At 40.5% G+C, this 16,243-nt stretch overlaps 1 protein-coding gene across 6 annotated transcripts in view; it reads left to right on the top strand.

Moving 5' to 3' along the window:
- Positions 1-669: 669 nt before the first annotated feature.
- The window catches only part of LOC113037404 (MAM domain-containing glycosylphosphatidylinositol anchor protein 2), a 207,459-nt gene continuing 191,885 nt past the window's right edge, over positions 670-16,243 (top strand). For 2 of the 6 annotated variants that reach the window (XM_026194431.1, XM_026194430.1), the window contains exon 1: positions 14,040-15,314. In XM_026194431.1, the coding sequence (XP_026050216.1) occupies positions 15,242-15,314 (73 nt within the window). In that variant the 5' untranslated portion in view covers positions 14,040-15,241. Of the gene's footprint in view, positions 686-14,036; positions 15,315-16,243 lie in introns of those variants that run through there. The other 4 variants (XM_026194427.1, XM_026194428.1, XM_026194432.1 and 1 more) reach the window with 4 other exon arrangements.

The raw sequence follows: 16,243 nt of genomic DNA, 5'->3' as shown, positions 1-16,243 counted from the left end.
TGATGGAATTATGAACACAAAAGAGTACCATCACCACCATCAACATATTTGAAGTAGTGAAGGATCAGAACAGAACAAAAGGCAGCCAACATCCAGAGAAGAAGCCTGGAGAATTATTCCTGAAGACTAATGAAAGAAATAACTAAAACTCTTCTTAAAGAATAAAGGTGATCATACCAAATATTGACTTTCAAGCTTGTTAGAATAGTTAAAAACTTTTGTCATGGATTGCTGTGTCTAGAGTTGGATGTCTCGAGACCGGTCTTTCTCGAGACCACTTTTACGTGGTCTTGGTCTCGTCTTGGTCTCGACGGACTTTTGTCTTGGTCTCGGTCTTGGTCTCGCTGTTTCGGTCCTGCGTTCTCAAATCGACATAGTGTTCGGGAGATTTGGAGTCAACCATCAGCGGAGCGGGGGGGTGGCTTACTGGGCTTAAGCCCGGGTCATTTTTAAAGAAGCATGGGGTCTTTTGGAGTGTAATTTTTTAGTTAGATGCCTGACTGACAACTGTATAAAACAAAAACAACACACGAAGCACAGAGCGCACCGTCGTAAATTCCCCCTAATTTTGGTATGATCCGAGCTCAGGCACTAGGCGACTGAGCACAGCACCCATGTGAGCGAGGGGGGAGAAGCTGCTGCCTGCGAGTTTGCTGCAGACAGAGGAGAGCTTAAGTTTGACCAGGTACCAAAGCAAATCATTCGTACTGAACTAATAATGTAAATATGACGGTGTATCACAAAAGATTGATATCAAACTGATCACTTGGTTGCGTTACTTGCTCTTCGAGTGAATCAACAAATGGATAAATAAAAAGCCGAACAGCAATGCTGATTTTTTAGAGAGTCTTAGCTTACATTTCATATTTTCAGTTGTTACCCTCCACGGCTAAACAAACTCTCTAAATCGGTTTCAATTGTGTACTGATGAACACAACAATGGACATAAGGAGCTTCTTTCAAAGAAAAAACTCAGGTAGATGTTATTTTATATATTATGCTTTGGATGTTGTTTAGTATATCTATGCAAAACAAGAGGAATTTCAATACACAGCAGTATATTCACAGTTGAAACCAGATATTTACATACACTTTAGGGAGAAAACATAATTTTTTTTTTTACTGCTAAACATCAATTTAGAGTAAACTTTTGTTTTAGATAAATAAATGTTGAAATATCTTTTGAATTAGTTGAATGTCAGAATAAAAAGAGGGAGCTGTCTATTTTAATCACTTTCATCAAATTTAGGAGGACATATACACCAAGTTTATTGTTAATTAATAAGAAACTCCAGACGATTCGATTCTGAGCTGAAGAAGCTTCTGATAGGTTAGTAGAGTCCATGTGAGTAAACTGGTGGCACAGCTGTGGATGCATATAAGGCAAAACACAGAGCCTGTTTCTGTGACATGGGAACATCAAGAGATGTCAACCAAACACCAGGAACAGAACTGTGAAGCTCCATAAGTGTGGCTCAATTTTGAATACAATTTGGTGCCATTTGCAATTAAGAAATACAGATAGTTTCTCTCTTTACTCTCAAAGTTAACAAATACGTTTTTTATATTTATCAATCTAAAAAAATAAACATTTAGTCTGATTTGATGTTACAATTAAAAAGTGTTTGTGTTTTTATCTGAAGAGTGTGTAAATATCTGGTTTCCACTGTATTTGATGATGTTGGTGTTTGGCTTGATTGTCAGCACAAAGAGGGAGAGAGAGGAGCAGAGAGAGAGAGGAGCAGAGAGGGAGAGAGAGAATGAGGACAGAACAGAGATGGAACAAGAGCAGGTGAGACACACATGTTAGTCAAATGGTTGTTTGCCAAAACTCATCAGAACATGTACCTAGTGTTTCTTTTTAGATACCATTTGTTCCTTTTCAAATTCTATATTTATTAAGTTCTGCAGGCTTGTTTGCACAACAAGGCTGAATAATTATATAAACTTTTCTCAATCTAAATATTGTACTTTTGTAGAATTAAAAAATAAGTGTAGTGCAGGTCTATGATAATTTTTTAGTGCTACTATCATCTAGTTCTGATTCTGGTTCTGTCTTGGTTACTGTTGTAGTCCTGTTTTAATTCCGGATCAGTTCTGGGTCTGGTTGAATTGGGGTTTAGTCCCTGTGTCTTGATACAAGCCCGACTTTGTTCTGCCTTGCTGCTTAATTAAAAAACTAGTTTAAGGTGTCCTGCATATGTATATAGAATAGCATCTGGCTGCAGTTTAAAGACTTTTTTTGTCTCGGTCTTGGTCTTGGTCTTGTCTTGGTCTCGATACCCTCTGGTCTTGGTCTTGTCTTGGTCTCGATACCCTCTGGTCTTGGTCTTGTCTTGGTCTCGGATTAGGCGGTCTTGACTACAAGTCTAGCTGTGTCCAGGCGGGAGAAGAAGACCCAAACGCAGGACTCGGAGGCAAAACGTGAACTCAAATCCTCTGCTTTATTGCAGGCAAACAGGTGATACAAACTAAACTGGGAAATGCTAACTGTACTCTCACGGGGAAACACAGGATGGGGACAAACCGACGTTAACGACGCGACAACAAGTACGGACTGACAGGGACTAAAATACACTGACAGGAACTTGAGGAAATGAGGAACAGGTGGACACACAGCTGGAACCTATTAGGCAAGACAAGAAAAGGAAGTAAAACAGAACACACTAACATGAGATAATACCTTCAAAGTAAAACAGGAAACATACACTGACGAACTCAGAGACACAACACCGACAGAGAATGGAGGGAACACAGAGTACAGGGACCAGAGTGACATGAGACATGACTGACGGGGGAAAAGAGAATAAACACCAGGGCAGAACTAAACCTAGCTAGAAGTCACAATAATCAAAAGAGCACAACCAAGGACTCAGAACAAAAAGCATAATATAAAATAATACCAAAACACAAGAACTCATAATGCTGGGTCACAAAGACCCAGAACCGTGACAGTTTTTGCGTTATATACTGTATTCCCATGTATCCTTGCATGAATGTTTGGATACTTTAATTTACACTTATTCAAATATGCAGTAACTTTATGTTTAGCTTGGATTTTACTTTTATTGGTTATACTGCAAATGTAAGATGTATCTGAACATATCACTTTAACTGACTATTTGGCATCCACTCTTTTTTTTTTCAAATCTTTTTTTTGGTTTTCCAATTCTTTTCCCATAAAAATGACATAGGTTTGTATTTAACAGATTACATTTATACGGAAAAGTTAAACAGATTAAAATACAAAAAACAACAAAAGAAAGTTAATCAGAGGATATTATCTATCGGACTACACATGGAGCTCAGTGATCGTTTATATCTCTGCTGTATTAAAGAGATCTAGTTTCCCCCTTTTTTCCAGTTGCAAATGTCTGCATCCATTCTTTTTAAGTCTTACCACATGTTTACACTATACAGTCATCATATTGAACTGGTTGGCTATGAAGCCCTAGTGTTGGAGTACACCTATTCTCTAAGTATTTGTGTGTGCAGACTGAGTCGCACAATTTTCCTCCCATAGTCCAGAAATACTGAGGTTAGGTGAAATTGTGAAGAATAAATAGCCTTTTGTTGTAAACATGTTTTATCATCTGCTCAAGGTGGATGCTACATTTTGATAAAAGCACACTAGTCGGCTTGCCTTCCTGACCCTGAATAGGTAGCAACAAAACAACAAAAGGGCAATTTATATGAATTTTGATGCTATATAAAATACTGCAATCTGAATTTTCAAAAAGCCAGATGCTGAACACATCTAACTAATTCTGTGAAAAAAGCTTCTGCGTTCAATATTTTGATGTGATGTTATGAGGTGCGTTCCCTGGAGTCAGAGCAAATTCAGGGCAGGTGGAAACACCAGGTTTAAAACAAAATTCATGATTTCATTGTAAACCAATAGCAAAAGAAGACATTTAAAGGACAACCGAGTGAGCAGATGGCAGAGTTATTATTACCCTACATCTGAACCATACTGCAAAACAGAAAAAGCCAACGGTTACACAGCGGCTGTTTCAAGCTTTGTTTGACCACTCGATTACTTTTTAAAGTGGGCACATCAGAAGGCAATGTTGGGTGAAAATAGGGACACACCATGATGTGACGCAGCCAGAGAAATGCTGTTTATTGTCCACGGATGATAGGAACATAAAAAAAAAAGTTATTTGGTGTCCTATGAAGGCTCCATGAGTATGCTACTGGCCAAGAAAAGGAATTGCAAATATTTGACATAGATATGTTGGGGTTTTTTTGTTGTTGTTTTAAATCAGTTTTACATTATTATCGTGCTGTGAACAAATATCAACTGCGTGCTTGTTGGCTTTTGTGCTCCATGTCTCAATGTAGAAAAGTAATTAGAATTCAGCTTCCATGGAAGTGAAAATCCAGCCGTGTAAATCAAATCTGCTGCCTTATGAAGGAGAGGCAACAACAATTTTGAGAGCAATATGCAATATTCATTGTTCATAAATAATTAATTTGTTTGCTCAAAACTCAGCCTAAAGTGATTGTGGCTCTTTTTCATTTGGGTGTATATCTATGGCAAACTCTGTCCTGCTGAATGGAGGGTCATTTGCATTTCATTCACACACCCTGCTTTACCCATATTTCATTGCTTTCTGCTATCGCCTGTGGCTCTACTATGGTTTCAGAAAGAGCTCAGATTCACAATGAGAATCTCTCTCTCACACAGAATCAGGCACAGGATCTGCCGTAGATAAAGAAAATAATTACACTGTAATGGTGTCTTTCTCATGAAACACCCAATTATCTGTGTCTGTTTGTACACTCGCACAGGTACAAACAGTGATTACAAAGGCTCTTTTCGAGTGGTAAGACTCGACTGCTTTGCAATTTAGTGCTGATCTGAGGTCTGCTGAAATTCCAACCAAATGCAGAAGTTTACTTTTGAATGAGTACTTCCTCTCTGTTGCTACCTGTAATTTTAAGTGGAGATAATAATGTAATTTACTGTTGGTCGAGTGTAATGAATGTACCCAGAATGAGATCTGTTCTGAAGATTTATGTTTCTGGCTCAGTGTAGCCAAGGACACCCAGGCTAACATGGGCTTCACTTTACCTTCTTTACAGAGAGATAATTACATTCTCAGACACTGCGACAAGTAGCACTGCATACTAAACTGGGGATCACATTTGCGATGCAGTTGAGGAGGTTTATATTTGTGACTTGGTTGTACTTGCTTAGGTCATGGTATTTGTGATTAGCACAGCCCTGGAAATGAAAGTGGGTTACCACCGCCATGAGAACATCAAAAAAGTTTCTCAGTGTAAAGTGAAAGTTGCTCTCTGTGTCAAGGTCTTCTGCTTATTTCGAATGCATATGGTACATTATTATTAGTAAAGATATTTGGTAATGATGTGTGATCAAAAGGCGTTTAGGACAGATTCATAGAAATCAACCTTACCTGATTACATTTTAACCTGAGGCATCACGTCGGGTGAAAAGCAACACCAGCATACATATCATTTCTTCAACATTCGCCAGGTTGTGGACCAAAATGTGTACTTTCCACACAGAACTCTACTGTAATGCCTAAAGTGTAGGCGCAGGCCTGGATGCCAGGTTGTGTTGCCTCTGTAAATGCAATATGTGTACAGTTAGGTACATAGATTATTGGTCAGAGGCATGAGTTTTAGTAGTGTAACTAAAAATTATGTATGCCAACACAGTACATTTTAAATCAAAAAATGAAGATGCGATTGAAGTTCATGCTTTCAACTTTGTTTCAAAGGATTTTACAATACTCCTGGATATTACCTATTCAGGAATTATAGCCTTTTTTATACATAGCCCCCCTTTTCAGGGGCTCAACAATATTTGAAAAAACTCATGTCATTTCCAATATATAGATTGTTTTTGATTTCCTAAATAAAGGCTACTCTTTTAGTAGAAAATGCAGCGGATAAGCAAATCTTTTTAGATTATCACCATTTATGTGTATAACAATAAAATTATAAATATGTAACCGTTATGGCCCGTCTAGGGGTGGCCAGACAACAACATAAGGGTGATCCATCCACGTCAGAACCCAAGCAGCCACATCACTCAACTGGTAAAGTTTGATAATGATTTATTTACAAGGTTATTTGACACAAAACAAGGAGTAGATTATAACTTCGGGGTGGACCTAACGCCAAAACAATAAACAAAAGGAGCCTATCTCAAGGATTTAACAAACTTACCTACTCAAAAGAGTTAAACCAAATGATAGCAACTTCCCTCCTTAACTACAAAAAACAGGAGAAAACTATAATCAAACAAAAGGGCAGCCCACCCCTACATACTCCTGTATAAGCCAAACACATTGGGCATGTTGCTAAAGGTCTGCTCGTTGGGATAAGCTGAGGATGAATGACTGGCTGTCCATGGCGTTGTCATCATATAATAATAATGGATTGGATTTTATATAGCGCTTTTCAAGGCACCCAAAGCGCTTTACAATACCACTATTCATTCACTCTCACATTCATACACTGGTGGAGGCAGCTACAGTTGTAGCCACAGCTGCTCTGGGGCAGACTGACAGAAGCGAGGCTGCCATATCGCGCCATCGGCCCCTCTGGCCAACACCAGTAGGCGGTAGGGTAAAGTGTCTTGCCCAAGGACACAACGACCAGGACAGAGAGCCCAGGGATCGAACCGGCGACCTTCCGGTTACAGATGCGATTCCCAACCCCCTGAGCCACGGTCCCCCCCAGCCAAGTCGTCTCCAGCTGGCTAGCCAGTCCGTATAGTCCGTCCTCTAGATCCACCAATCACCGAGAGGGACCTGCACACTGGGATTTGCATATGAGGCAACATTGCGACAGCAGTCATAACAATAACTATTTAAATCATTTACAAATCATTTTAATTTTAACCCACTTTTCCAATATCTGAAGTCTAGAACCCATATCACCAAATGCTATGTTTCCGCAGATGCACTGTTATGTCTTTACAGCGGCCACCATCATTTGCTGCCTGTTTGTGGGTCCCTCTGCATTAATTTTGTCTTTAGTAACTCAAACACTTGCTCTGTTAGGTTAAAATTGGGTGACTCATTTGGCCATTGAAGAAAATCCCATTTCTTTGCCCTGAGAAATGGGACATCTCTCTTTGCTTTTTCCGGATGCTTTGGGTCATTATCTATTTTCACTGTGAAGTTCTGACTGATCAATTTTGGATCATTATATGCACGAATCTGACCAGAGAGTATAGCATTCACTTCACAGTTCATCCTGGTATTTCTATCAGCAGTCACATGATCAGTAGAGTCTAGTGACAGGTTCTACTGGCAGCTAGACATCCCATTGCCATAACACAGCCTCCAGCATATTTGACAGACAATATTGTGCTTTAGATCTATAAATTGTTTCTCTTCTTTTCCATACTTTTCTTTTCCCATCATTCTTTTAAAAGTTCATTTTGGTTTCAAATGTCCAAAGACATTTTTCTGGTTAAGTCTAACCCAGCCGTCCTGTTCTTTAGTGCAACCAGTGGTTTGCACCTTTTTAAAAAACCCTCTACATTTCCATTCATCAAAAGCCTCTCTTGATCGTGGACTGCATGTTGACAGCAACATACCTACCGCTTCATGACTGTTTTTAACATGGTTGTTTTGCCTAACCACAGAAATAATTCTGTCATCATGCACGTTAGTTATCAGTGATTGGTGAGTCATTTGATGTTGAAGTTGGTGCTACTCCTATAACATCATAATGAATGCTACTCCTGGACAAACATTGCAATTAAGCTGTCCTGTTGGTGTTTCTGTCACAGCCAATAACCTGCATGTCCTCTCTCTCCACATCCACGAACCCCTCCATTTCCACATAATTAATTTAGACTTGTTTTCTTTGTCCCCGAACTTTCCAAAGTAAGCTATCTCTCTGACATGCTCAGTTTTAATCCTTTATGTCAATGTTACTCTAAGGTTTTGCTCATCTTTTCCTCTTTAATTCCGGTGCCTCTAACTTTGCCTACTTTATACTTTTTTGTCAGCAACAAATCTCCATCCTGTGGTTACCATTATTTCACAAATTACTTATGGTATTCATCCCTATCTGTCAAATCTGTGGCACAGTCCTCAAACAGAGTTGGCCTCGCTGAACGAATGGGTCAGACACCGGAGATTTACCTAAAAGGGTTCACATCTCACGTGAGACCAAATGTCAGTGGCTTGTTTATTTATTTCTTCCTTACTTAGTGATCGACTATTTTTATTGATTTATTTGTTAGTGTTATTAACAATGTTTTCATGTTTTCAGTCACAGGTCAGTTATGTTCAGACACAAAACAAAACTCTGATTAGGTTTAAGAAAGTGGTTCCAACTGACCTTTTCACAGTGTTGCTTAGTTACTGTAGGTTACGGTGTAGATTTCCCACAGAAGCATAAATCAGTTCTACAATGCCCAGTATTTTATTGCTCTGTCTTTTGTATTAATTTCTTTTTCAGTCAAAAAACCTATACCTTCCTCCTTCAACACGATTGGTCAGATGCAGTGACATACCTGAAGCAATACTATTTATGACAACACCAAAATAGTAACATTAGAATGTGCTATAACAGGAGTGGGCAATTAACTTTTCCCAAGGGTCCACATGAGAAACTGGGACTGGGAGAATTAATTGTGCACCCCTGATATAGTGTCACGTTTTATCTTAATGGCAAATATTGCTGGTGTATATAAATGAACAGTAAAAGTCATATACTAAATTAGTCATCTGAAACTCTGTTAGGATGACTGATTATTCAGCAGTTACACAGGCTTCTTGGAGTTATAAATGTTAACAAATACATCATGCTGACGTACAACAACATCATGTTTTAGAAACTATTCAGCATTTATAGTCTCTTCTTATAAATGCTTAACTGTAACAGTGTTTGAGGGGTTAATTACTGTTAAATATTCATAAAACCATCGAAGACTATGTATTTTTCATACTTTATTTACAACATTGTTGACTTTTTTATTGAATATATTCATACACAACCTTTTAAAGTCAACAGACCTCAGTTGTCTTTGTCTGATATCAAGTATCAGCCCATTCGAGTAATAAAGTAGGTTCATACAGCTTAATTAGCACGCCATGTTAACTCTGTGCTGTCTCACCAAAAAAGCCATGACATAATCAATCTGATGAGTTGGAACGAATCCCTTGGAGTGCAGCTGATCAATAGCCCAATAGGAAGTTCTCTGGTGTTAAAATGGATAGCTGCAGTATAGCTGAATTAGAGGCGACATAAAAGCTTTCCTTGATCACAAGACAGACAGATGAATGAATCGATCTGTGGAGATTCTTGTCCTTTTGTAAAATTGAAGGCACTCATTAAACCTCCCACACACACCCCCACCCCTTTTATTAAGAAAAGCAATTGAAAATATTTGTGACATATAAACATGTTTGGGCTACAGCTATGAGCACTACACATTTCATGCAGTGTTGGCAAGTTTCATACGGCTTCAAATATGCAGGTAAATTTGCATCACTTCAATGAATTAACTGATTATTCATCCTCTATTGGGACCTACCTGATATCTCACCAGAGACCATCACAAAGGGCTGCGGTTTCCGGATTCTGATGGCATCTTGATACTAACTGCTATGAACTGCTGCACCTGATTGTGAAATCTATTTCTTTTCACCCCAGTTATGTGTGTAAATACCACCGACAGGCTTCCCGCTGCCGTGAATACCGAGTGCCACTACCCAGGGAAAACGTGGGTGTCTGAGGGAACATTTGTAGAATAGAAACACGCGTTATGCCTGTCAGAACTGCCTTTTATTTTTACAGTCTGCCTCTCAGCACAAGAGCCTATGCTAGCTCATGTTAAAAGACTGCACTCAGAAAGGGAGTTTTCGTTGCAGCGAATATAAATGGGGGCAGCGCCTTTAATTGCAACAGAAATGCACTAAGAACAGACGTGGCACGGATCCCATTAATGTAACAAAACTTCTTTGCTGCATTTCTAGAGCATCAGTTCCCAAACATTTTTAAGAGAGCCCAACACAATGGTAGCCAACAAAACTACAATAGATAACTACAATATATGGCTTATAAAAGATTATATGCTGAAAGACTTTAACCATTTTGGAATAATCTTATTTTCTTCAGTGCTAGTAGGTTATACTTAGGGTGTACGAGGTGTACACAAATATTATGAATGTTGTGTTTTTTTTCACACTCCATCTCAGTGACAGGTGGTCTCTGTGATTTTTCCTTTTCATGTGCACAATACTCACTTTGGCTCTCTCACCTCTCATCCAATATGTTAAGAATGGACAGTGCCACAGATGATGGCGGATAGCTTTCTTCCACAAGCAGCCAAAATACGTCCATTAAGCTATTAGCCAAGTGCCGTTTAGCCATTTTAGTAAACTCTAATTCAGGCTGTGTCACAGTCACAGGCTGGCTCTGTCTTTGTGCTGTTTTAAATCTTTCCATCACTTGCTCTGACCATCACTATTTTTGCGCCAGCTAAGCTCCTTAAAAACTTCCAAGCCAGAAAGCCTGTTGAGTTTCTATGACAACCGGCAACCATGAGTTGACACTTAATTCGCTGCAGCATGACTGTGTTTTTAATGTGGTCATTTTTTATTTGTTTTATCCCCCCTTTTGTCTTCGTTTGTTTCTTTAACATGGTTAAAGCACAATAGCTAAACAATTAATGATCAGTCTGAGGGGATTTTGCCTGAACCCCAGGGAGTCACTTTGGCAAGAACTGTTTTTTATCAACACAACTCCACATCAACTAACCAAAGACTTTTTTTGATTAATGAAAACTGCACATGGCTTTTTCATACTTTGAAAAATGCAGTGTTGAAGTCAATAGAGTTCATACTGAATGATTTCTATCATTTTCCCCCCTCCAGCTGCATTTGGATAAACCACATGCAGGGCACTGCCATACTGTAAGTGCACGAATGACAGTAAAGCCAAATGATTTGCAGTCATTACAGTTAGAAGAATTTGCTCTGCCAGCTGTGTGGAGACCTATTTTCAAAGTAAAAACTTCATCAGCGGGCACACAGTGAGTTACTATGCATGCAGGCTTGGCCGTGAGTCAGGCATTGGTAATTTCTGACTACCGGCCAAAAATGTAAAGTATATCCCATACTCCCTTGGTGCTTGTGACTTGGATGACTCCTCAGGTAGTTCACGGAAAAAGTAATTACAGCTAATTCAGCCATTAAATCTATTTTGAATCTATATGCTCAGGCCTATTTTATTTCCTGCAGTTTGTGTCAAATGCCATCCTTCTTGCCCACCAGATATAGGCTGACAATGATTCACTTCAGAAGGCGAATTCCAGCAGTAATGTATCAATTTAAATGAAGTAACAGCATCCGGATAGAACTGGATAGAAAAAAAAGGTGAGAACTGACTTACAGTAGTTAGTGAAACTGTTTCCACAAGTAGCTGGCTGATATGACTTTTTAAGGGGCAGCGAGATGGAAAAATACATGTTGTTCCATTTGAGATTTACTCATGTGTGATGCCAACCAGAGCAGAATATTGTTGGAATACCAAAGCCATAACCCTCTCTAGCATTTATTCTCACAGATTCACAGATACGCATGTCTCCCTGGACGACCACGGCCATGCGTTTTGCTGTGACGTCATCTGGACATTTGCTGTGTTTGAAAATGAACGCCAAGCCCAGAGAGACTTTCCCAAAATGTCAGATTGTCTTCTTTCATACCATACCCAACACCTCATGCACTAAAATGACCGACTAAATTTAGTGAAATGCCATACACCCAAAAATACAACAGTAGTGAGTGCATGTTATATTCATGAGCCCCTCTATGATGCTACACATGCAGACGCTCTGCTCACAACGGGCTCCATAATTGCATTCACTCCCATGTCAGGGCACTGTAGTAGCATAAGACATCATGAATATAAAGGTTGCATTATATTCCACAAGGGAAGAAGAAGACAGCGAGGGGGTGGTGGTGGGCATAGAGTGCAGAGTTATCCACAATAGACAGATGGGGAGTTAAAGTCTAAGCTTCCCTAGTGGTTGCCCACTCCCCGTATTGGATGGGTGATGCAAAGGTACAGTAATAAACAGAATGATTAGCAGACAGCAGATGGAGGGTAAGCGAAAAAGCACACACACTACCATATGACAAAATACCTCATTTTTTATACTTGTCAGGACATTCAGCTGACTCATATCCAAGTCCAGACTGCATAACTGTTTCCGAGCAGTCCTGACAACCCTGATATTTTTCCTCTTTAAATATTTTCAACAGCTCTGTCAGTTACTTGAGTTACTGTAAATCCAATGTCAAATCATTTCCAGAATTCCCTTTTTTCCTTTTTTTTTTTTTTTTACAAAAAGTGACAGCTAAAATAAATCAGACTACTCCACTTGCCTCAAGGTGCTTAAGAAATAGAAAAATTAACTGGACGCTCACTTTTAAATGAGTTGTTGAAATTTAATTTAAGTATCTGAGAATGAAAGGACAACTTTTATTACGCCTTCCAAAATGAGATGTGCACATAATTTTACAAAGACTGAAATATATCAATCAAGAGAGGGTTTGATGTCCTGAAGATATAATAAACCCCCTGATCCCTCAATTTTCCTCAAAATGAAACAAATCGAAATCAGCCACTGGAAGAAAATGAGATCTGAAAGCTTACTTTTGGCATTGCACTAGTGAGTAAAATTGATAGATGAAGTTAGATGAGATTAATCACTTAGATTCCAAAATTTTACATTTCAGAATGGCATGTATCCAGTATTAGCTCCAAAGAGCACATTGTTTATTTTCAGTTCCTTATCTGATAGCAAGATATTGACAGTTCGGCTAAACATCTGTAAAGCAAGGGGAAACCCCTGATATTATTATAAGCATTGATCATGCTCAATCAGAATTTGGGCTTAGTCATTAAGGGAGTATAACTCTTAACGACTTCTTGGGTCTAGATGTCTTAAAAACCTGAAGAGGGCGCCAAACTACCCACTGCTGCTGCTCCAGCTGAGGAGAGACTTGCTGCTTCAAATAGAATTTTTCTGTCTCAACAAGTGGAGCATATTATTTCTTTTTAAATTAGCTATAAACAAAGATTTTACTCTTTTATTCATACGAATCACTTGTCACAACAAACTAGATTCTGACTATTTTAACTTGGGTCACAAAATATCTGAAAACAATCAGCTTAGAAATCAGGTTTACTTTTATATATTTATGTAAAACACAATGAATTAATTAATTATTATTAATTAATTAATATCATAAATTGCGCAGACGCCTCACTGGGTTTTGCTTCATATCCCTATGCCTGTTTGATCAGGGATCATACTGTTGAGCCTCTGTCTTTAACCATTTATCTGAAAAGTATACCATTTACTTCTCCACTGGGGAAAATATTACACTAATTAAAACCATTTAATTGAAATTGTGTTGCTAGGAAACAGCTTTTAGTCTCTGCATGCTCTTGATATTACCACTAACACTTAACAGGAAAAAAAACACAAAACAATAAAGTGGGCTCATTCACAGTATAATATTTCCCGTACTTTGAAATAGTCTGTATGGCCACCTCTGTGTGACAATGGTGAAAGTGAAACACGTGTAAACGTGCATGATATGTCTTTTCTCTCGCTCTCTTTAGAACACTTGTAGTCACTCTAATAGAATATCATCAAACTGAGATTTTCTCAATCCCCCCCCCCCCCCCCCCCCCCCCAGGAACTGCCTGCAGGACGCCCGAAGGGCCTATACCGGGACCCCATTTGGGAACCACTTAGCCCGACTTCCTTAAAACTTAAAAAGTTGTGCATTGCCAAAAAAAAAAAAAAAAAAAAAAAAAAAAAAACAGTTCCCGAAAAAATGTCGGCCTGTGGCAGAAGCATCACCAGCACCAGTAGGAAGAGCTGCATACACCAGACTAACACAGACATCCCACTATTTCGGGCCAAAAGTAGTCTGCTGTAGCAGATGAGTGCTACATGACAGACAGCACCTCATCCACCCTGTCTGATAAAGGAGGAATGGTGAAACATGAGCAGGCGGCGGTGTAGACTGTTTTTGGGTGGTGATTGCAAAGGTCTGTCAAAGCTAGATCTCTTGAATTCCAATGCTTCCATCTCCCTCTCTCTCCCCCTCTCTCTCCTTCTCTCAGCATCCAGCAGCTGCGCCTCTCATGCCTTTCCTGACGCTGAGCGAAGCCTCCCATACAGATGAGCGCCTGGAAGCCACGCACCTCTTGACGTAGCTACAGACCGGTTGCGGTGCCACTCTGTCTCCGTAGCACGTATTGCGCAACGTGACCGCTGCTCAACTGGCACCACGGCGGGCATATCCGGCTCCCACCGTCGCCTGAAATCGCCAAAAAGTGGTGTGGTGACGCCGAGACAACCGAAAGCATCGCCGGGGAGCTGTGGATAAACCATCCGGCTGCTCCTGACCGGTCTGGACCCTCCCCTCCCCTTGCCTTTCTTTCTTTTCTTTTTTTTCTTTTTTTTTTGCCACCGGGAGAGATGAGTCGAGCGCGCGGCATCGGGGTGCAGTCGGGATGTGACTATGTGAGCGCGAGAGCCTCCACTGTATACAGCAGCAGCTGGACTACTTTAAAGCGCAGAAGGTGAAAAGTGACAAATCTGTCAGTGTTTTTATTATTATTATCATTATAATTACTATTATTATTATTATTATTATTATTATTATTATTATTAAGCAGAGGAGGTGCTTTCGTTTGACAGCTCGCAGTCACCGCAGCAGTAAGCAGCAGAAGCAGCAGCCGTGGAGAGAGCTATGTTCGTGGGTACCGAGCCGCAATCCGCTTGTAGTCGAAAGAACCTGCGTGTCCCCGCGGGTCTTTGCTAAAGTCTACGGAATCGGTGGAGCTCACCTACCTGCAGTGGAGGAGAGTTTTGTTTTTTTTTTTGTTCCAAGGCCAGGCTTTCTGCAGCCGCACTCCCCGCGCCTGCCTGCTTCTCCACGTCCTCCGTGGTGGTTGTGTCTCCGCGAGCGCTCCGCATTTTTTGGGATTGCGTGACACTTCCCATTAAACCGACCGTTACCTGACTCTGTTCTCCTGCTGCGCCCATACATACCTTTACAGCGAACAGTTGGCGGAGGGAGGGGTGGGGGAGTCGGGGTCTAAATCAGTCTTACGTGTGGATCGGAGCGGTGCCCGTGTCTATGCACCTCAGCCACACCGCCCCGGAAAGGACTTCTCGCTTTTGAGAGCTGGATATGCAGAGATTAACGTGAAAAGGATGGATCTAACTATCTGTGTTTTGGGGCTGTTGGCGCTCATCGTGGACGGCATCCGTTGTCAAGGAGTGTATGGTGAGTTTTTGCAATTTACTCCAAATGCGATAATGACCTTGTAAAATGGAAGGGAAAAAGTGGTTTCTCATAAATCGCCTGTTGTAATCCCCTTTAAATTCACAAGGAGAAACGAATGAATGAAAGAAATGCAAAATCAGCTTGCCCCAGGTTGACAAAGCAGGTCTGAATGTCACGTTTGAATAAGGGGGGCTCCGAATGCCCCGAGGTTATACAGCAAATCGCGTGTGTAGCCAATCATACACAGCCCCTTTTCTCATCCAATCCATCACTCACGGTGGTCGGTGAGCAGGCTAAATTTAGGAGGGAGGGGGGCATCCAGTGGATTGTTACAATGAAGCATGCTAGATTTTGTCTCGAATCCTTCCGACTGCAGATGATTTGTTAGTTATAATTCAAATGGTGGACGTGGCAAGCACCTTACATTAGGCCAGATACATTTTTTTGAATGTCATCCATTAAGGCTATAATCTGTTGAGCAGCGACACTTGGCACGCACAGTCATGAATGGTTTTCATGTGTGGTGGATCAGTCTGCCCACCTCTTTCGTATGTCTGTCTGTCTGAATTTGTCTCCCTCTCCCAATAAACACGCTTAGCAAGGAGCACACATTTCCGTCTGTGGTTGTGCAACCAGTGGCACAGATCATATCTCAAGTGAATCGTCATCCACAGAGCACCGGCAGCAGCAGCAACAGCAGCACTCTGAGTGATTCATGTGCCCTAACATGGGACATGGACTTGAGTTGGACAGCCCTGACCTCTCTGTAGTAACAGTGGCTGTTAGGGGACATTGTCAGGTCAAGTTAAGATGTGGGATTGTACGTTTCAGAGGCCGTTGCCAAGCGCTTCAAAAGATCTTTGTTGCCATGGTGTGTGAGTGTGAGCGCAGAGATGATGTAGCAAGAAAAGGTTACTGTGAGCATGACA

Source organism: Astatotilapia calliptera, chromosome 15 (genome assembly GCF_900246225.1).
Source record: "Astatotilapia calliptera chromosome 15, fAstCal1.2, whole genome shotgun sequence".
Classification (NCBI taxonomy): Eukaryota; Metazoa; Chordata; class Actinopteri; order Cichliformes; family Cichlidae; genus Astatotilapia; species Astatotilapia calliptera.
Note: the sequence above shows the minus strand (reverse complement) of the source record. Positions and strands in the feature narration are given on the sequence as shown.